This window comes from Terrapene carolina, unplaced genomic scaffold, assembly GCF_002925995.2.
Source record: "Terrapene carolina triunguis isolate 2854851 unplaced genomic scaffold, T_m_triunguis-2.0 Scaffold179, whole genome shotgun sequence".
Classification (NCBI taxonomy): domain Eukaryota; kingdom Metazoa; phylum Chordata; order Testudines; family Emydidae; genus Terrapene; species Terrapene triunguis.
Window position 1 is genome coordinate 3,534,385 of NW_020664530.1, and position 23,108 is coordinate 3,557,492.

The following is a 23,108-nucleotide window of genomic DNA, read 5'->3' on the forward strand; positions in this document are numbered from 1 at the left end:
ACCATAGTATTACATGGCTTAAGATGAGACACCGAAAATCTTAATAATACAGACTGTGCTGCCTGCAATTTTGCCAGTCAGTTAGAAGACTAGGGTTTAATCAGTTTGGAAGGCCTGGGCAAAGAGGTGTATCTATAAACTTTAAACTATTCGCATGTATGTTGTGTAAATGGTCATTAATAGTCAGGAAGGAATAATTTGCTCTGTTTCAAAGGCCATTGTTAGTGTACTGTCTGCTGACAAACCCGTGCAAGAGCAGTAGTGTGGGCTCCAAAGTGTCAAAACACTCCTACCATAACCCATGTGCTTTCCTGTAAGCTGTCATAGAATTTAAGTTTCATGACCTACGAACAGAGTAGATAAAAACATAAATACTCTTGCTGGAAGGTTGTAATGTAATACTACTTTATTTTTGAGAATTCAGAATGATAACACACAAGGACCACAAAACAAAGAATAAAAAACAGCTGCGCGCGCATGTACACACAAACCCCCTTAGGGAAAACATACAAGGGTGTTTCAACAAATGAAAGTTGAAAACCCTTTCAGTGGTGTGGAGAAAAGTTCTGCATGACTTTTATTTTGTGTTCCGTTAACATATTAAATGTACGTTGTGGGGGTGGGGCAGGTGTAAATTTATTTCCTGATTATCTCTTGCTTCCAGAAGTGTTTAGGGCATGGCAAAGGTGGAGCAAGAAACAGATTCTTCACATTGCATGTTACTGTTCAAACACATTTTTTGGCATCATCTTTCATTCTGCTTTTTATGTAAGTTTAATCTTCCGTTTAGTTAAGATTGCTGTGAGCTCTGTACCCCTTACTCAGCAAAGTATTGAGTACATGCCTAACTTGACGCACATGAATAGTTCTCTATGGGGCCACTCAGTGGACTTCATTGGGATATTCCTGCTTAAATACCTTGCTGAATTGAGGCCTATAAGCAGGCCTGCTCTTTTTAAAAAACAAAACAAAAAACTACAAAATGCTGTATGACAGTCCTAGGTAGTAATAAAAAATGACTACTAGTCAGTTCTGCTTCTGCTTTATCTGCTCCAATTAGATTAGAAGCAGCATTTTTACTACAATTATTGCTTAATATTCCATTGTTTCACTGGATTCCTACGATTTACTACAGAGAGAACTGCATTTGATCCCTCTCTGAGGGGAAACTGTAAATGCTGTATTGGATCAGTCTGACTGCCAAGTTCCTAAGAGAAACAGGGAGGATTCAGGAATAAATTGAAGTGAGTCATTCTCTTACAGGCACCAGCTGGAAAAGGGTAAATTCTGACACTCAAAAGTTCTGGGCCTGATCTCGGTGATACAAAGTCCACTTAGTAAAGGCGCCTTAAGATAGGTGTAAATGACCTTCATACTCAGTTTAAGGCCTCTTTATGCTGCCAGAGCAGTGTAAGATGGCCATAATGTGAATGAGAATCAGATTCTCTGTCTTTAAATGGTAAAATGGAAACAAAAATATGTACATCAGCACTGAAGCTTGAGAGGGTTACTGATTTAATATCAGGCAGGCCCACATATGAAAGCCGTATAAAGGGAAATTTGGTCAGAGTGGAAAAATAGTGAGTATTTTGTGGGAAATAGCTGGGAATCTGAGAGACCTACTGTCAAGTGCAGAAAAAGCTAGCGAGCACCACTAGTCAGATTTTTAAGCTAAATGATCATGTGATAGGTAACCTTATGTGGGAGGTATGCTAATCTGTGACACTGAAGAAGTGTGAAAGTGATGTGGTAATCATTTAAAATAGCACATTCAGTAAGATGAAAATGGAAGAACCTCAGGAAGGGGGGGGGGCGCATATCCATGTTACAATTGGTCCAGTTTACATTAATTGCAAAATCTTGATTTTTTTTGGTCCTGAATTACTCATTTCTACATTAGGAACAAGTAACTAAAAGCCACATTTGAAAACTGCAGGAAGGAGGTGTAAGACATTTAAATGCCTGACTGTTGCTGAAGGTTCTAAGTACGTCTGGGCCAAATGCACTTGCTGCACTCCTGAACTTTCTAATGATTCAGTGACGAGGCTTTATGGCTGGAGAAATGAACTTGGGGCAAAGAATTAAGAACATCTGTGTTTTAATCCTATCTTTGCATTGGCTTTATCTGTGATCTTGGGGAAGTCACTTGAAATGGAGAAGAAAACTCACTCACTTTTAAGGTGTTTTGTAAGAATTAGTATTTGCACAGCATTTTGAAGATGTAAAGTGCAACAAGACTGCTAAGTATTACTATTACATCCAAGTAGAACGCATATGTTGTGCTACTAAATTCTCAGGCATGTTCAAGTAGAACATGACTTTTCTGCTGCTGAATATTCCTGGTAGCTCCAGCTAGAACAGTGGCTCTCATCCTTTCCAGACTACTATATCCCTTTCAGGAGGCTGATTTGTCTTGTGTACCCCCAATTTTCACCTCACTTAAAAACTACTTGCTTACAAAATCAGACATAAAAATTCAAAAAAGTGTCTCAGCACACTATTACTAAAAAATTGCTTACTTTTTCATTTTTACTATATAATTATAAAATGAATCAATTGGAATATAAATATTGTACTTACATTTCAGTGTATAGTATATAAAGCAATATAAACAAGTTGTCATCTGTATGAAATTTTAGTTTGTACTGACTTCGCTAGTGCTTTTTATGTAGCCTGTTGTAAAACTAGACAAATATCTAGATGAGTTGATGTACCCCTGGAAGATCTCTGCGTACCCCCAGGGTAGAGAACCACTGAGCTAGAATATGCCTGTTATACTACTCAATTTTCCATGTATATTCCAGTACTATGCACCTATTTGCTGCTGAATAAATCAAGCATTTCCCAGTGGGGGTGTCAGTGGACATCATGCGCACAGTAAGTGCCTAGAAAGAGCAGCAGAAGAATTGATGGGTAACAGTAGCTCTGCATAGAATAATACAGCCCCCAGCAATTTATCTCAATGAGAGAATTGGATTGTTGTCGATGAAGAACTAACTGAAGATACTGCTACCAGTGAATAAAAAGATTTGTTTTCCTCCTTTCACTTCCCACCATCCCATGTGGTCCCTTCTCCCAATTATGGGAGTAATTTTTAACTCGCTGCAATCCTGCAAGACATCACATTCCATTTTGTAGCCACCATTCTTCTAGTTCAGACAGGACTTCTTTTGCAGGCTGTCAGTGGTGACTGTTAATAGGCCAGAGAGGTTACTGCTGAACAATGCAAAGTGCTCCTTCCTCACAGGTTGCATAGTTCTTTAGTCCAGTTAGTCCTTCTTAATAGCCTTTGTCTTTGACCAGGTCACTTAGCAGGGGAGAAGGAAGGGGAAATGAATTTTTGATGCTGTTAGAAGTATCGTCATGTGGTTTATTCTACTTTTTCCCAGTATGATAGAAGCCAAGGTATGGTAGAATCAGCAATATCACAGTAATCCTTTAACGTCAGGCAAAGCTCTTGTTACAATAAAAACTAATAAACAAAAAAACTAGAGCAGGTACCAAGGTGGGTTGATTTAATCAAAGCGATTTTAAATTACTGATTTTAATCACACTTTAAATCAGCAAGTAGGAAACCAAAGGCATGACTGCCTCCCTTGACTTTTACTTTAAATCAGCTGGATCTGTCCTCAGTGGCTATGACTCCAGCATCTCTATATTGGTTTTTGGAACCTGTGGTAGATGTTTACTCTTCAGATTATGGTATGAGATGGTTTCCAAAAGTGTTGATAACCTGCAAAAAGGAATGTTAAGATTCTTGTGTAATCAATTTGTGTCTAGGTCCTAAATATTGCTAGACTTGAGATAAAATGGCGGGAGTTGGCAACATTGGTTAGTAGGCACTTATATTTATGGATTACATTGCAATTGGTGTTGACATAATCAGATATTTGGGGCATTGAAGACGTATTCCTGCATTCAAACTGTAGAAATAAGGACAAGTAAAGTTATGATCTTACATAGGAGCCTACTTCTGTGTTGTGAAAAATGTCTCAAGAACAAGTATGTATGATTTCTTCCCACTGAGGGGGAATACTCACTCTGAGAAAGGGTATTCAGGTCATGTTTCCACTATTTTTGCTACTAATGACTATCCACATATTGGTAGATTCAGGTTCTCAGTTTAAACAAATAACTCAGAGCATTGATATTTTTGTTCAACCCTAAGTTGGACACATCTGGTCCCATGGCAGGTAAATGCCCAAATATCATGAGATTTATTAATAGGTAATTTCATCTGAGAATTTGAATTGACTCATTAACCAAATACAAATCTCATCAGATCAGACTACAGTATTTGCTTCTTTACTGCTTGACGAATACAGTGGACTGAGCAGACTGGATTAATTTAAATCACTGTCAATCATGATTTAAATCAGAAGGCAGGAAACTTTCATTTAAATTATCAATTTTAATAGTGTGTTGCATCTGAACTTTTAAAATTATTTTCCTAAAGAGAGGTTGATTTTCATTGATTGGTATCCATTAAAACACGTTGATTTGTAACTAAATATAGCCTTTACACTAAATTTGGTCTTCTTTTTGCCAACCAGGAGGACACATTATATCTATACACATTCGTTTAAGACTTACTTAAGATAGCTTAACTTACATGTTAGAAAATGGTGAATGATGCATTTTTTATTTACCAGATAATTAATTTTTTACTTGTGATTTGCATCAAGCTCTAGTTGGATAGAAATTCAAATTCCATTATACATATACAAAAAAATGTACATTCCATATACAAAAAATCAATTTTAAGGGTTTTTGGGGGGGGGTTAAATAAAACTACCTTAAAAGTGCTGGATACATAAGAAAAAAGTTTATCAAAACACGTTATTTACTTAAAACTAAATGATTTATTGAACAAAGGAAATGTTAAGTGTAGTTAATTAATTGAACTGATTGTGTTTTTGTCACCATGTCCTTCAAGATTTTAGAACTAGTAGATCTTGCCCTCTCACCCAGTTTTTATTCATTGGAAGAGGCAAACAAGATTTCTAGTTTGTTTGTTTGTTTTTTAATTCCCAATCAGTGTCTCAACTGTGAAGGAACTAGACAGTAAACTGAACTTGTTGAAGGCTATATCTATGCTACAAACTTTGTCAATGCACCTTACATTGGCATAAAACTTCCACAATTAGTATATCACTCATGCATATCCATACTTGGCTTCTTGCATTGGCACTGTGCATACTCACCAACAGTGCTTGTGTCGATGCATGGTGTGGTGCACCATGAGTAGGTATCCCAGTATGCAGCTTGCCATTGTCTGGTGCGCTCTCTTTAGAAAATTATGGCAGTGCATGGTGGGGCAAAAACAAGTCATGCAGGGGTTACTTCTTTCTCTATCCCATAATGCCATCCATATCCCATAATTTTCACGCCTCTTAAAAATCCCACAAAACTGTGCAGCACTTCTCGCTGTCTGCCGTCTCTGGCAGAAGCATGGAGCCCACACAGCTCTGCACTAGCATCACAAGCAATGCAAACACAGGATAAATTATCCTCCTGTATTTGCAGGTCCGCAGGAAGAACTGCAGCAGTGGGGGACATGACAGTTTCATGGAAGACAGATTGCTGTGGGACATAGTGAGAGCCAATTCAAGGTTTTGATGGCAGTCATGGAGCAGCTGCATATGATGGAGCACTGCTTCTGTGCCTGAGAAACAAGCATTGACTGGTGGGATCGCATCACAATGCAAAATAGCTTCAGAACTTAAAATATATATGGTCACATTCCTTGATTTGTGTGCCAAGCTCACCCCAGCCCTCCAGCACAGAGACAGTGAAATCAGTGGTGCACGGACAGTTGAGAAGCGAGAGGCAATCACACTGTGGAAGTGTGCAACACCAGCTTGCTACTGGTCAGTGGAAATCATTCTGGAGTTGGAAAATCCACAGTGAGGGCTGTTGTCATGCAAATGTATAGGGACATTAATTGTCTCCTGTTACACAGGATGGTGACTCTTGGTAATGTGCAGGACATAGTGGATGGATTTGCAGCAATGGGTTTTCCGAACTGCCGTGGGGTGATATATGGCGCGCATGTCCCTATTTTGGCACCAGCCCATCTTGACACAGAGTACATCAACAGAAAGGGCTACTATTCTATGGTTATGCAAGCGTTGGTGGATCACTGGGGATGCGTCACCAACATTAATGTTAGCTGGTCAGGGAAGGTGCATGACATTTGCGTCTTTAAGAACACAGGAGTGCATAGAAAGCTGCAAGCAGGGACTTCCTTTCCCTACCAGTGTATTACCACTGGTGATGTTGAAATGCTAATAGTTATCCTAGGGGACCCAGCCTACCCCTTGCTCCCCTGGCTCATGTAGGCATACACTGACCCCCTTTGACAGCACCAAGGAAAGGTTCAACCACCAGCACAGCAGGTGCAGAATGACAATTGAATGTGCTTTTAAGTAGATTGAAGGGATGCTGGCATTCTTTACTCACAAGATTAGAGCTCAGTGAGAAAAATATCCCCATGGCAATATCTATCTGTTGTGTCCTGCATAATATCTGTGAGGCAAAGCGGGAGAAGTTACCGGTGCGGTGGAGGGCGGAGGTGGAGCGGCTGTCTGCTGATTTTGAACAGCCAGCCACAAGGGCTATTAAAAGAGTTCAAGAGCAAAGCTATGCGGCTGAGGGAGGCCTTGAAAGAGCACTTTAACAGTGAGCCACAGTAAGGTGGTGGACTGTGCTCTGTCTGGCCCCGCAGTTTTGGGGGCTGTTAAGAACTGTGTGGTGCTTGGTGCACATCTGTGAATATAACGGTTAATGCACCTATTCATTTTGCAGTGCTTGCTGTTCATTCACAATTATTACGCTCTTTGTCACTGATCCTATGAGTTCTGTCACCCTGTACAATAATAAGTAGTGAGTGCTTTCAGTGCCGCTAGGTATTCTGCAGCATTTGTTGTGAAGTGATAAAGATGAATTTATCAGAAACAGATTTTTATTAGGTATCAAAATCAGTGCAAAAAATTGCAATTAAAAAACAAATATAATAAAAAAAATGTGAAATTAATGGAGCAGAACTTTAACAAGGGGAAAGAGCATTCATGTACATTTCAGTTCATTACAGCTACACGTACACCAGCCATGGCTGTCAAAGGTCAGCATATGTGAAGCTGTGGTTTTCCTTACTGTCCCCCGGGGTGGAGCAATAGGGGTAGGAAGGCCTACCCCGAGGCCATGTGAAATGTTGGGGGTGTAGGGCTAACTCTACAGGAGAATGAAAAGCAGATAACTAGTCTGCCTCTGTTTGTTGTACCTCTTCTAGTATGGGTGAATTCATGAAAAGTCGATACTCGTGTCCTGCTACGTTGGGCACTTCAATTAAACATTGTGAAGGGAAATGCATTCGCACACTTACCTTCCCCTGTATCAGGCTCACCTGTGCTTGACTGCCAGGACTGACTAGATTGTAGTGGAGTCTCTATCAGATCCTGGCTAGTAGCATAGCCGGACACCCCTGCCCCCGATTGCATGTCCTCCATCCTCCTCCTCCTCACTGTTCAAGGTGGATATCTGTGTCTTGAGCTCCTTGGAGGTATCCATGGTGCTCTCAGAGTGCTGGCGGGGTTTCTGCCAAGTATGGCATGCAGCCTGTTGTAAAAACAGCAGGTTTGTGGCTCGACAGCAGATTGACAGTTGGCCTCCTGGTCTTCTGATACGCCTAACAGTTCCTTCACTTTTACGCAGTACTGCTGCAGCTCCGTGTTGTACCCCTTCTCCAAGCTGGCCAATCAGGACAAGGTATTACTGCATTGCCATAACAGGCTGCTTCCAGTGGCAGGAGACATATTTGAGTGTATACACATGCACCATTAGGTTGACTCAAGGTGACTTATGTCAAGCTAACTTTGTAGTATAGACCAGCTGAACTTGAGAAAATACTCTCTCTGCACCTGCAGAAGAGGCTACTGCTGTCAAAAGTTGGTTTAGCACTTCAACAAATTGTGGATCCAGGTGCTTAGCCTTTGACTCCTCTTAAAACTTGGAGGCAATTGTGTAATGCTTAATATTATTTTTTGTATTTAATTTAAACAATTTAATAGATTTTTAACATAGGCTGTCAATTTCAAATTTAATTTTAAATAGTTTTTTTAAATAAACCTGTATTTAATTTAAATTTAAAAAATGGTTTAAAAATTTTTTTTTTTTTTAATTTTCATCACTGATTTTTATTCACCCAGGTAGGTACTGAGTGCAGTTGTTATGGCAGGAACTTTCTCTTTTGTCACTTCAGCATTTAAAGGAAAACTACACCCATTGGCCCAGAATGAAGGTTTGAAATAATAAGAGAGAACCAGTATTTCGTATTTAAATAAAGGTTTTCCCCTAGCAGTAACTGTGGGGCTCATCCAGATATCTAAGGCAGACAGCTCTGTTCCATGGAGTAGAAATTGATGTTATATGTAAATGATGCCCTTTTGTATATTCAAGCCAAAAACTCCAATTGCAGCCCCCTTGTCACTAATTAAAAATTTGGATTAATATCTGGTTACAAAATAAATTGGGGGAAAATCAGAACTATTGGGCAATTTCCTGATTGTCGTGTAGTGGGACTTTCTCTCAGAGGAATTTCTACAAATAAACTGATGCAAGTACCTAGGTATAAAAGTACTAAGAAATATTAATAAACTAGTGAAGATAAATATGGATCCAGTACTTTCTCAAATAGCCAATTATATAGATAGGGGGCATCCTCTCTCCCCGAGTTTGTGGGGAAGAGTTAACACAATAGGAATCAATATTCTGCCTAGGGTCCTCTATTCTAAGTGGGCCACCTGTGTGTGTGTGTGTGTGTGTGTGTGTGTGTGTGTGTGTGTGTGTGTATATATATATATATATATATATATATATATCCCTCTGTCTTATTTAAAAAATGTATAGCATTAGTAGAGCCTTCCGGCAGGGCCTTGGTCAATGGCCACAACTGTAATTTTAAAAAATCCAGCTACCTATAGGTGTGGGGGGCCGGGGGGAGGTTTGGGCTCCCAGACCTACCTCCCAAATCCAAACTACTGTTAGGCTTTTATCATGTCACAGATGTCTAACACTCTTATACTCACGTTGGTGGAAATTGAACATATGTTAATGCATCCAGTTCCCCCGGGGGGTGCCCTCTGTTCTTCTTTTTGTCTGATGGAGAAAAACAAAAGTGCCTACCGTGGTGGCTGTGCTAAGGGATCTGGGCTATTCTGGCTATGAGGTAACCATTTCATCCTAACTGTCATGCAAAAGCACCTATCTGAGGCAACTCAAACTTGCAAATTGGGAACAAACCTGTAATTGGGAAGAACTGGCTGAGCAGGGGCATCATATGGATTTCCCAATTAATCAGTCATGAGGGTGTTTCCCTTCTCTAGCACTAAAGCAGCGTGATGACTTGCCACCCTTAGTGGAGTGGCAGTACTTACCACACTTGCTAACATATCAATTTGGTCTAGATACTGCCCTACCCCTGCCCTGCCCCTTCCCCAAGGCCCCGCCCCCCCACTCACTCCATCTCCCTCCCTCCATCCCTTGCTCTCCCCCACCTTCTCTTACTCTCACCAGGCTGGGGCAGGGGGTTGGGGTGCAGGCTCTGGGCTGGGGGTGGGGCTGAGGGTTCAAAGTGTTGGAGGGGGCTCAGGGGTATGGGAAGGGACTCAGGGCTGGGGCAGGTGATTGGGGTGCAGGAGGGGATGCGGGCTCTGGGTGAGAGTTTGGGTTCAGAAGGGGGCTCATGGCAGGGGGTTGGGGTGGGGGATGGGGTGTGGGCTCTGGGTGGGAGTTTGGGTGCAGGAGGGGGCTCGGCTGGGGCAGGAGGTTGGGGTATGGGAGGTGTGGGCTCTGGGTGAGAGTTTGGGTGCAGGAGGTGGCTCAGGGCAGGGGTTTGGGGTGTGGGATGGGATGTGGGGTACAGGCTCTGGGTGGGAGTTTGGGTACAAGAGGGGGCTCAGGGCTGGGGCAGGGGGTTGGGGTATGGGAGGGGGTGTGGGTGAGGGTTGGCAACCCTATTCTTGAGGGCTGTAATGATCGCCAAGGGAGTGGTTTTACAAAAGGGGAAGAGTAGGCTTTTGCCTAGAATAGCGCCGTGGTATTTGGACCTGTCTGAGTTAGAAGCCAAAGAAAGAGGAGTTTATCATCGTAGAGAACAATTATATGGTTTTGAATAAATTTGGACCACATTTCTACATACATCTGGATAAAAAAATCTTGAGATGGCTCAAAGAATGCCAGACCTCCATTCTACCTAGCCCTTTCTCTTTCCTCCCTATTTATGTATGTCTTCTATTTTAACACTGTTTCCCCCCCCTCTAACTTTTATGCTTATGTAGCATTATATGATCTTGCAGCTTTGACACATTGTCAAATTGCATAATTCTGTTGGAGATCCCATGAAGCATGCAGTGTTTGGAAATGTATACAGGCTGTGAGACATTTGCCTTTTTGTACTTTTCACTGTCTGTTTCTTTATGAAAACCAATAAAAAAAATTAATCACAGAAATAATGATTTGGACTGATTTCTGCTCTCAGAGATGCATGGCGGCCCAGTAACATCAGATTGATCTTTCTTTGGTTGTTGAACAGTTTCAGGATCTGGTGTGTGAATGGACTGAGAGGAATAAAATACAAGTAGCAGTAATGCTGGCATATTGATTCCCTTTATCTACATATAAGTGCAGGCTACATTGGCTGCCTGTTAGTTTCTGGGTGAAGACTGAGGTGTTCTTTTTAACCTCTAAAGCCCTAAAGAGCTAGGGACCTGCTCTGAATGGCTAGTTGCTATGACAACGGGTTGCTTAGTAACAGGATTTGTTACAGGGTTGAAAGCTTCTTTCCTGCCTCTACCAAATGTGTCTACTTTGGGAGGTCATTAATTTTACATGGGGCAAAATTTGGGAAGATTTTTCAAAGGGTAGCTGTAGGCTTCATGTGCAATATCCTATGCATCTGTTGAAAAATAGTATTTTGTTTCTGGCAATGAGAGTAGAGGCTCAGCTCCCTCCCTCTCTCCCCTTCTGGACTGAAATATAGTTCAGCAGCTAGAGAGGGAAAGGCACTGCTTGGGAGTGAGACGCCTACAGAGTTTTCAAGAGAGCGTAGCAACCATTGGAGCAGTACTCTTGCTTGCAGATATAACTGAGATAGGAGATACCTGAAAGCAGTAAAAAATATTAGCAGCCTCCGACACCAGTTGCCTTAAAAACAGCTCCCAAAACTACATGGACACATCATATCCATGCTCTTCACCAGCTGGTCTGTTGCCAGAATTCTGCCATCATCGCATGGGTGATTAGCTCTGGCTGCCCATACTGTATGTAGGGGGTACTCTGTGGCTGTGTTGAGACACCCAGGAAGCTCCTGTAGTGTATCAGAGGACAAAATTTGGCCTTAATGTGCAAATATTTTTTTCTTTAGCTGATTTCTCAAATAGAAAAAAATATTGTGTTGTGCCGTATCAGTAAGGCATAGCTCCCCACTGTTCACCAGTTGTGGGCATTTCTGTGGACTCTACGCTTGCTAGCACAGAATGTATTGTAGGATTTCTGGGTAATATACCATCAACTGAAATTATACCAAGTGATACCCCACCTGCTCTGTCAGAGGACTTAAGTCTCATTTACCCTGCCCTTCAAGTGTAAGTGTAATTTACGCCCACAGGACACGGCTCTGGCAATGGAAAATGGCATTATAGGAGCATTAGTGTAAATGCGAATCAGGCCCAGAATTTGTTCAGAGGGAATGTCGATCATTTGAAATGGGTTACGCTGGTGGTGATCTTTCTGATCTCATCTCTCTGTGGACCAAATAAAATCAAGCCTGGGGCTCAACAGCATCTTTGTTCCCTGGTGAGTCGAGCTAATACATCACATGCCACCCTCTGGTAACTGCACATTGCTGTGCTTCTAATGGAGACTCTTGCAACATCAATCATTTCTTGCTTTATATTAAAGCAAGACGGTATGTCGGAGCACTTCACTGGATAATACAGAACAGACAATAAACATTAAATGAGCCATATCGGCAGTGACAGCAATACATAAATAGAGGCGAAAACCCAGATGCAACATACGCAACGTGAGACTCTTTAGTGCCAGTTGATAGAATTTCTTAGTAGCAGTTGACCTTTAGCATTGTCAGTACAGTTAGAAAATGCAGTCGCAGAAATGGATTGCAGTGAGAGCCTGCAGCTGTGCCATATTGTGCTGTGATCCCATCAGACAAGAGTCATTGAGGAAAAGATGAGGTTTTAGGAAAGATTTGAAAGGAAGTAACTAATCAACAGATTGTATTGCACCAAGCAAAGGAGAAGGGGAGAAGACAGAGCGATGAAATAGAAGAAGCAGAACATGGGGTGAATAAGCATTATTATCCCCAGGGGGAATACTCAGCCACTCAAAGGCTAAATCATCACAGTGAGTCAAAGGCAAAGCAGAGAATAGGACTGAGCTCTCTCTACTCCTGGTTCAGGATCCTACTACTGGATCACACTGTCTCCTGCTAATGCTCCTTTATGACAGTAGGGGACTGCCATCGAAAGTGCTGTTTTTTCAGTGAGAAGGAAAACTGAGGTCATGATCACTTGTCATTAAAGAGATCATGGTGCTTTTCAGAAGAGTAGAGATGTCACCCCAGTATTCCAGCCAAATTATAAGTTAGGTCATTACCTTTTGCATCTCTAAAATTCTCCAGCAGTTTCAACTGGAAAAGGGCATTCTTCACTTCCTGTCCTAAAGTTTTGTGAAACATTGCTGTACGCTCTTTGTTTCAGTCCAGAGAAAGCTGCATTGCAGAGGCTCAGGGAGTGAACCCTGAATATAGTTTGTGTCAAATGTTGTTAGTTTTGCAAAATGTTTTGGGATCAGTCCGTGCAAAAGGTGCTATATAACGAGAAGATCCCTGTCCTCTCTAAGATTTGCCTATCCGTTTTGGGGAAAGAACAGCCTTGTACTGTGGATCTGACATACTGGCTGTCAATTACAAGAGTCTTCAGGCCCCAGTCCTGTGAGGTGCTGATCATCCTCAAATCCCATGGACTTCAATAAGATATGAGTGCACTCAGGCTCATGCAACACATCAGGGTGTCTTTGGCAAGCTGCCTGGATGCTAAAGTGTGGGAGTATAATGCAGGGGAAGGGGAGCATATTAACAGAATGCATTTTTTTCTAGACTTATCTATTTTTGTTTTGTTTCAGGCTAACAAAATGTTTGGCACTGTGGTGGTGGGGATCGGAATTGCTGGATCTGTGCGGATAAGAGACATGCTGAATCCGATGCCTTCCAGCCCTTCTGAGCACCTGAAACTGTTTGGCTTTGTATCCAGGTTAGATATTTCAGTTATGTGTTTTAATGAGCATGGTGTAGAGATTATTTTTGCCCCCCATGTACTCTCTCCCCTTTGCATGTATAACTTTCCAGGCTCATCTTAGAAGATACATTTCTCCGATATAATAATTCAAGGAGGTCTGCTGGGTGCACAGTAAATGCGGTTTATGTGACAGCGCGTAGTGTCCATAGGTTAGGTTGATTAATGATTGCAGGAAGCTTTGCAAAGTGCCTCAATGAGATCATTCAAGCAGCTCTAGGACTCAGTCCAGAGAGATGCTGAGTGTCTCTAATGAGGTGCTGTGCACCTCAGTTCTCACTTAGCTCAGGGAAAGCTGAGGGAGCTCAGAGCCCTGTAAGATCAGGCCTTTAAAAGAGACTCGAAATGTAACCAAATGACTGAACTCTGCTGTAGGATGGCACAGGCTTTAAGCAGCTGCACTGTTGGGCCAGTGTCTATAAGTAATTCATCTGTAGAACTCTGGTAAGGCGACTCTGCTGTAAAATTTGTCTTTGAAGCCAGATGTGGATTTTGAAGAACAAATCATAATGTAGGCTGTGCAATAAGGTTACCTTTTAGGTGGCAGTATCATTTATTCTCAGCAACCATGTGGCTGAAACTTAAGTAAATCTGCACAACAGTGCTGCTATCTCAGAGTATTCCTATCAGGCTTTCTGCACTATAGCAACAAAGCATAATGGTTTAAAATAGTTATGTGGAATGTACGGGGATCTCGGGTTGTGGATGTATTTTCCAGCTATATTTAATCATATCTGTTTGAGACAGAAAAGACCTATTAGGCCATCCATTACATCTCCTTGCCAATGCAACCTTGTTCCTAGGGTGTTTTTTCTAGTGCTAGATCTACTATTGAATGACCCAAGCAATACTTGGCTTCCACCACTTCTATTGGGAAACTGTGCCAGTCTAACACATAATTCAAAATGCTGCTACAGAGGTAATTCTCCTAGCATGTCACTTTGACCATGTCACCCTTCTCTTTATGTCCCTCCATTGGCTTCACCTTCTCTAGTACATCAAACACAAATGACTCATCTTTATTTTCAAGGGCCATTATGGCCTATCTTCATCCTACCTTCATCTCGCATACACTATTAAGATGTTGACTCCTGCCTCTTCTCTAGCAATGATGCCAGTCTTCACCACCCAGCTGTTAAATTTTCAAACAAGCAACTATGTGCTTTTTCTCTGCTGCCACCCATGTTGGGAGGAGCTCCCTGTAAACATCCTCCTCATCTCTCCTCCAAATCCCTCCTTAAACTCTCCTTTGCCATGATTCCTACAATGATTAGGCCACTGGTGTGCTGTGACCACTGTCCATTAAACTGACCGATATTGTCTGTTTTCTTTTGCTCCCTTGTCTGTTTGTATCCCCATTGTCTCGTCTTGTACTTAAGCTGTTTGGCGCAGCAACTATCTTTTTGATCTATGTTTGTACAGCACCTAACACAATGGGATCTTGGTCTATGACTGAGGTTCCAAAAATAATTGGGGAGCGCGGCCTGTGGTTGTGATATTTTGTTTTTTTTATTTCTTTCTATTGAACAACTAGAAGAACCCTCGGTAATATTAACGAGGTCAAGCAGATTAGTCTGCAAGATGCTCTGGGAAACAAAGAGATCCAGGCGGCCATCATCAGCACTGACAACAAAAGCCATGAGGAGAATGTCAGGTATGTGTCTCTCTTTTCCTCTTCTCTGCTTGTTACTTCCTTACATTAGGCACTGCTATGCAATGGAACGTGCTGTATCAAAGAATGAATTCGTGTCTAGAAACATTCCTCTTTGTTAGCAATGTAAAATAATCCCCATATTCTCAAAGTAAATGTGACTGTGAGGTTTACCCACCTGAGGTAAAATGAGACAGGTGCTCTGCTGCATGCATGTATTAGTACGGTTGGATTTACATGTATTTTGGAGGAAATACAAGAATTGGATTCAGAAAATACCATTTCCTTCAATTCCTCCCCTCCCCTCCCTACCAACTGGTTCCTGACACTCTCATCCATGCCATCTGCTCCCTAGTAACCTGAATTTCTGAAGCACCTGCTTAAGGATCTCATCGAGCTTTCCAAACATGAATGAATTAAGCGCCAAAACAATCTTGTGAGATAGGGCAGTATCCTCCTCATACGAACCTGGGGCACAGAGAGACTAAGTGACTTGCCCAAGGTCATGCAGGACGTCCGTGGTGGAGGCAGAAATAGAATCCAAATCTGCTAGACATGTGACTTAACCAGCTTGGGCTGGAGCCTGGGCTGTAGGACCCTGCAAGGTAGGAGGGTCCCAGAGCATGGGCTGCAGCCTGAGTCTGAATGTCTACACTGCAATTAAACAGCCCCTTAGCCCGAGCCCTGTGAGCTCAAGTCAGCTGGCATGGGCCAGCCATGGGTGTCTAATCACAGTATAGATGTACCCTAAGAAAATGCCTTTTATTACGCCACTCTCAACACATTCATTCATGCTATTTCCACATCCCTAGAGATGGGGTTGGCTGCTAGAGTAAGAAAGAGTTTGTTCAGAGGAAGAGAGATGAATAAGGTGGCATCTTTTAAAGACCTCTCTCTCTCTCTCTCTCTCTCTCTCTCTCTCTCTCTCATATCTTCTAGGATGTTCTTGGAGGCTGGGAAACATGTCCTTGTCGAGTACCCCATGGCGCTGTCCACTAGCACAGCACGTGAGCTCTGGGAGATGGCTGAGCAGAAAGGTGATGATCCTTAATGTCAAAGTTGTAACTAGCTTTGTACAAGGACGTTAGATTACATCTGTTGTGGTAGTGCCTAAGAACCTCAAACAAGGTGCAGGGCTCCATTATCCGAGGCATTGCACAAGGACAGGGCTTGCTCCACAGAACTCTCAGTCTAAGATTTAGGACTTCACCCAAGCTGCATTTTGAAGGCTAGTGCCTCAACTTTCAAGACACCGTATTACGGTCGGTTCATTCACACAATTCCTACTAAAGTCAATCGCTAAAATGCTGCCATTGTTTGCTAAAGTTGCTGTAACTGTGGACTGTAGGTGTGGCCCCCTGAGAACAATGAACCAAAATTGGATCCCTAGTGCAATGTCTTGACGATTTGTCTTGGCACCATTCTGCCAGCCACGGATAAGGCTGTTTGAAGTGTGCTCACACTGATGATTGCTAAAAGGTTTACTGCCTAGAAGTGGATTTGGATTCATGCAGAAAGCTTTTAGTAATCCCATTTGATCTTTGTTTTCTCAATGACAGGTAAAATCCTCCATGTGGAGCACATTGAACTTTTGACAGAAGAGTACAAGCAGCTGAAAAAGGAGGTGGCTGGGAAGGAGCTTGTGAAAGGAACGTTACATTTCACAGGTCGGTTGTTAAAGAAACTCAGGCTGCCTGTCCTGCTGAGATGCCAGCAACTTCATTCATTCATTCACTCACTCACTCACTCACTCACTCATGTGAGGGCTTGTTCTGTAGTAGTTTGAGTCATGGAGTCAGGACCCATCCAGAGAGACCTTCAAACAACCGTCTCCCTCTACTGGCAGTTGCCTGTGTCGGGGAAAGGTTCTGTGGCCTGCTACTCCCTCCCCAGTATCTTTGATGGAGGACAGCAAGCCTGTTCCCCTCTAGTATCTTCGCAGCTGTCGTCTGCTCTCTTTCTGCATTGGGGTATCGGTGACTTGGGGAGGTCCCTTTAGCCCCCTCATCCTCACCTGGTCTCCAGAGAGGATGGAGAGCTGCTGAAAATCACCCCACTGTCCACTGAGGACCCCCAGGCTCCTCCCCTGTTTTTGTCTTCGAAGAGGTGGGAGAGATTAACGGTTTCATTCCCCCATCCCCTTGTGTGAACCCATATACTAGTGCTCCCCAATATATCCTTAGGGTTTTCCTGCACGCTCATTGTATCTATGTCTGTCTTCCTCTCTGCCTTCAGATGGAGATCTGGGTGGCAATTATTTTCCCATGCCCTCTTCTGCCCGCCCATCTTCATCAGCTGTAACAGCTGGCTGGGTAGGTGGTTGCTGCCTTTCCCCGGCAGTGCTCTTTGCTGCCCTCTGTTTGGCTCTTGCAGCCCTCAGCATAGGGCAGAGCAGCTCAGGCTGGAAAAGGGGGATAAACAGGCAGCTTCAAACTTCCCACCTGGTCCCAACAGAAGCTCCAAGCAGATTTCTGGGTCGTTGGCCAAGACTGCAGAAACCGGAGATGGTCCTGGCCCAAATGGGACAGATGGCACACACATGCTATAGTGGGAGAGTTTCCTTGAGTTATCAGGATTTGAGGAGGGCAAGAGAGACTTGAAAGGTTTGTTTGATAGATTTCAACCTTTAAGAACAACAGAAAAGGGGCAGCATATCCTGTTGTGTAGCTCATCAAATGATCCTTTTCAGCAGATTAGATTTACTGGGGTCCCAACCGCGAGGCTCCCATCCCAGACTGACCCTCAGAGCTTTCCCCTTGCTTGACTCCATGTAGTTGATTAGGGTGGGGGTTCCTTTCCCACATCTCAAGTCCTTTCATTCTTATTCCTATAGGTGGTCCCTTGGATGAAGAGCGATCAGGTTTCCCAGCTTTCAGCGGAATTGCCCGCCTGACTTGGCTCGTTGACCTCTTCGGAGACCTCACTGTCACCTCAGCCACTAGAGAGGAACAGAAAGAAAAGAGTTATTCCAGAATGACAGCACATTTTCAGACTGCAAACAAGAAGTGAGTAATGTAACGATACAGGAGCAGATTAGCCATGCTATTTAGGTATCTTCAGCAGGAACTTGGCACCTTCTCTTCTTTGCACATGTACAGCAACTTTCATGCAAGAATCAAAAAGCACTCTACTGACACTAATGAACTAAGCTTCACAACACTCCTGTGAGGTGGTTAGATATTATTTGCCCCATTATACAGATGGGAAAACTGAGGTGGGGAGAGTTTACAGGACTTGGCCAAGGTCACAGTGTGAATCAAAGGCAGAAGTTGGGAATAGTACCCAGGGATTATACTCAAAATCCTTTGCTGTAACCTCAAGACCCAGTCCTTCCGTGTTACATTAATTACTGCTCTTCGAGCCTGTTACCTGAATACACCATGTGTAACCCTTCTGCCAGGCGATGTTGTCAGCAACACAGGATGGGTTCAGTATCTAGGGGTTACACTCAGCATTACCAAACAGAACCAACTTGAGACCCAACCCAGCGATGCCACTGCATGACACTGCCGTCTCTACAGCTGCTCAATGCTGCTGCTGCCACCTCTGTCACCATTTGCCAGTGTTGCTGCTTCTACCGCTTCTGCCTTCAGCTGCGATGCCATGTTCTGAGCTTCCTCCGCCTAGCCCTGCCCTAGTGATTTCAGCCCTTAGTGATTTCACCGCACAGCAGAGAACCTCACTGCTGATGCTCCCTCTATGTTGTCTTGCACCACAACACTGTCCATGCTATCAGGTCTTAGGCTCAGACCCTAAATGAGTTTGTCAGTGTTTTTAGCTGTAGTGATCACTGAGAAGAAACCAGGTCTCTCAACTGAGTCTAGTCAGCTCTGCCTTTATACACTAGAGGCGGAGGATCAAATGGCTTTTAGGACCCTTTAAAGAAATTCACACCACCAGGTAGGAACATCTGTCCCCACCCTCTCTGACTTTCACTTGGATTTGGCTCCTACTTAGCAAGTGATGTTAATTTAGGGTGACCCCTCAATTAGGGCATATTAAATACAGTTCTGCTGCCCTTTACTCATACAATAAGCATAATAACATTTCATTACCCCTGTGTCTAAGACTAAAGTGAATTTTAAGCCAGTGTGATGGGTTAGACCCCCCATCCGGGATGCCACATGATGTACTGGGGTTTCATTCAGCCCCTCCTGCTCCACCACCGGGATTCTCTCTCCCTGTTTTGCTGAATTAGCTCTCCGGCCTCCTACAGCGCGCGCGCACACACACACAGAGACAGGTAGGGCCACACGCAGCTGCAGACACAGACTGAAGTCAGCTCTGTGTGAGGGGATTCACCCAGCACTCACTTGCACACCCCCTTTGGGAAATAAACCCAAAATAATATTGTCTTGCGCTGTATAGAAAGATCTGCACAGCGCAAGCTCATAAAAATTCTCCCTCTCCCTCAATGTGAAGAGAGATGTGCAGAACTTCTTTCTCCCCCACCCAATTAGAAATTGCACAAACTGGGTTTAATAATAAACAAAACAAATTTATTAACTATAAAAGGCAGATTGTAAGTGATTATAAGGGATAGCAAACAGAACAAAGCAGATTTCTGAGCAAATAAAATAAAACATGCATACTAACCATAAGATCTTAGCGACTGGTTCCAAGAAGTAATTCCTCACCTAAAGGTTATTTTAGGTAAGTTGCAGAGTTTCAGTAGCTGAGAGTTCCAGTTATTTCTTCTTACAGACTGGACCCCTGTCTCAGTCTGGACTCATCCCTGCTTTTCCTTTCAGGTTAGTTCCTTTGTCCTTTCAGGTTCTTTCAGCAGTCCTTCTTCTTGGGTAGGCAATGGAGGAGAGTCCCGATCAACCCCCTCCCCAGCCCTTAAAAAGGATTTACCTAAGGCGGGAATCCTTTGTTTGGTCCCCATTCCCCTATAGTGGAAAAGTACCAGGTGACTCAGTCACGTCTCTCCGGGGTCGTAGCAGCCATTACTCGCAGGCTGTTTGGAGCGTCCACAGGAAGACTAAGCTCTTTCACAGGCCATTGTCCTTGCTGATGGGTCATCAGTCCTGTCTGATTTTTTCATTGTTGTGCCAGAAGGGCTAGTATTAGGTGTCACCCAAAGTAGCACATTTGAAATACACATACATGGTCAATATTCCTAGCTCCAGATAAAAAAATTATACGTGCATACAAATTGGATAAACACATTCAGTAGATCACAACCTTTTGAATGGTATCTTGCATGAGCCACCTCGCATAAAGTATATCTTAGTTATGCCATATTTATATCATAACCATATTTCTGTGAAGAATATGGGGTGTAACGTAACACCCAGAATAGCCAAAAGTGATCCCTTTGGCAAAGCAGGTCTGTCTTCTGATCACTTAGGCAAAATAGGTGTGTCTATGCAAATTTAGTCTACTCCTGAGGTCTTTTCCCAGTTCACCAAAAGACATTAGGGGAGAGCTTATTCAGGCCCTGGCTTACATTTGTATCAAAGTTTTAAAACATTTTAGATGGGCATTTACTGTTAACCAGTGATGGGGAAAAACGGAATAACCCTGTGGGTTTATTTCTTCCTCAATGCCCTTTGTTTTTCTACTCTCTCACATTAGACCTCTGACATGGATTGAAGAAAGGGGACCAGGGCTGAGACGTGATAAGAAAATCAACTTCTGTTTCAAAAGTGGCTGCCTGGAGAACCTCCCTGAGGCCCCAAAGTCTGCTGTGGGCCTCTTCATGCAAGATCAGAACCTCTTTGCCAAAAAACTGTTGGGCCAGGTCTCCAGAGAAGAGCTGGCCGCTGAGAAGTGGCGCATCCTGCGGTGCCTCGACCTCGCAGAGGAGATTCAGCAGCACTGTGAACGGCCGGCGAAAATCCATTCCTAAGGCCGCTCTTTATGAGAAAGGGAATGTGGTAGTCAGAGGCTGAGTAGAGCTGCAGCTTAGTGTTACCCTAAAGCAGCTTGTTGGCAGTTAACTTCTATTTGATTGGTTCTTACCATTAAAATCCATGGGGCTTTGCTCAGGAGCTTGGGCCCCACAAGTGTTTTATGCTGTGTGAGATATTTAACATGGCAGAACTGGATGATGCATTGGGCTGTCCCCAGTACATGGCATCTTTCCAGTCAAACTTAAAGCTACCAGGCAAAGAGTATTCAGACGTGTTGCTCCCACAGAAGTCAATGGGAGGTTTTGTCATTGACTTCCAGGGAAGCAGGCCCAATGAGACTGCAGAAGTTACAATTTATTAAATATAATTTTAGTTCCTTCTTCTTTTTAATATATATGAGAGCAAGGGATTTATAGCACTGTCTAGAATGAGGCATAGAGCTGCTCTACAAGCCTCTCTACCTCCAAAGGTGTTATAGCACCACACTCCTGACCTGCAAAACTTCACATATTCCAGTCTTGTCCCTTCCCTGAGTAATTGCCCTGAACGATACTTTGTGTATTGGCTGTGGGCCAGATTCTGTTATTTTACACCAGTGTAAACCAAATCCATTACTTACAATGGCATTTACACTGGTTTAAACACAGAATAAATTAGATCGGAATCTGTCCTCTCACTGGGCGTTATGCCGAGATCACTAAACTGATTTCTCTGCTGCCTTATGCCAGGTTGTAACCCAGTTTTCCAGAGGCGAAAGGTTAGTATAATACATTAACCCACTGCATCACCTGCCCCTTTTCAAGATCCTTTCCCCATAACCAGTCCTTGGCTCCTCTGTTTCTGAGCACAGTGGATCACTGGCACACTGAGGCATGCACATAACCCCTATTAATGTTCATGAGAAATCTGCATGTGACTCAGTGTGAGAATGGACCACTCTGAATAAATGAAATGTATTAATTTAATTAATAGAAACTATAAATAATACATTTATAGAAACAGGGACAATATAGTAATGCCAATTATAGCATGGTGTTAGGAAATAGCAAATGGCAACCATGCAACTGTGATATTATTTATTTGTTGTTTTTCAGTAGTGCCCAGAGACCCCATGGTGCTAGTTGCTATACAAATACATGGCAAGATTTGGTCCCTGCCATAAAGAAATTGCAGTCCTGAAAAGCGCCAAGTCATCAGCATGCATAGAGAAAAAACTGAAGCAATACCCTTGTCTCCCTGTATTATATTCTAATTACAACACACATCTGTTATAATAGCAATAAAGCCCTCTTCAGAATGTTTTGTTGTCTCCCGAACATACTTCATGGGAAGCCAGCAGCCCTTGTCCACATTGGCACTGGAGGAATAAACTCCAAAACCAAGCACATATATTATAAATTATAGACAGTATAATAAATCTAAAATAATGGCCAAATAAAACTTTAACCAAACTCATCTGAACAGCAGGTATGGTTCAATTGGAGATTGGGGATGGGCAGGATGGGGTATGTTGTTTGTTTGATTAGGTTTTTTTAATCCAAATCAGGTCAGCCAGACCTAATTAGTAGTATCTTTACTTTGAGGTGCTTCTAAGTTGTGCCTACAAAATATGGGCCTGATCCAATGCCCATAAAAATCAATGGAAAGCCTCCCTTTGACTTCATTGGGCTTTGGATCAGGCCTTAAATACACGTGTACACAAACAGGAAACGTGCCTGCGGAATATGCATTGTGTAGCCAAATGGGTACTTGAGTCCCAAACTGGTCTATTTTGCATTCACAATGACTTCTTTACACATGGACATACTTTGCAGGAGCAAATACAATGCCATCTTTGGAAGGAGGGAAATTTTATCCTCACTAGTTTTATGACAAAATGTGTGAAGTCCACCCTGATTAAAAATAGAATTAAAATCTTCTGCTATGGATATTCAGCAATGCACAAAATATTTCTGGTTTTATGACCTTCTCCTGTTTGCTGAGAAAGGAAAAAACGCTGTAGATGCTAGAGTTGATGACTCAGTCTCTCTTTTCCTAATCAGGTCACACTAAGTGTGTTTGAAGCGTTTTGCACATAATCCTGACTGTTTAAAAAAAAAAATGCACACTGCAGGGGAGTGTCTTAGACAAGCTGGAAAAAAACCTCAACAGGGAGGCAAACAGGTAAAATAGATCAAACAAACTGTACTTAGCAGTGAAGTTGAGTTTTAGGTTAAAAAAATAACCACC

General features: G+C 42.8%; 1 protein-coding gene across 1 annotated transcript in view; it reads left to right on the top strand.

The window, feature by feature from the left end:
* LOC112113141 (biliverdin reductase A) overlaps positions 1-21,239 on the top strand; it is a 44,204-nt gene extending 22,965 nt beyond the window's left edge. Inside the window, exons 2-7 of the mRNA XM_024209326.3 lie at positions 13,201-13,328; positions 14,905-15,024; positions 15,961-16,058; positions 16,581-16,688; positions 17,855-18,026; positions 20,602-21,239. Of these exons, the coding sequence (XP_024065094.1) occupies positions 13,210-13,328; positions 14,905-15,024; positions 15,961-16,058; positions 16,581-16,688; positions 17,855-18,026; positions 20,602-20,875 (891 nt within the window). The 5' untranslated portion in view covers positions 13,201-13,209 and the 3' untranslated portion in view covers positions 20,876-21,239. The remainder of the gene's footprint in view (positions 1-13,200; positions 13,329-14,904; positions 15,025-15,960; positions 16,059-16,580; positions 16,689-17,854; positions 18,027-20,601) is intronic.
* Positions 21,240-23,108: the final 1,869 nt, after the last annotated feature.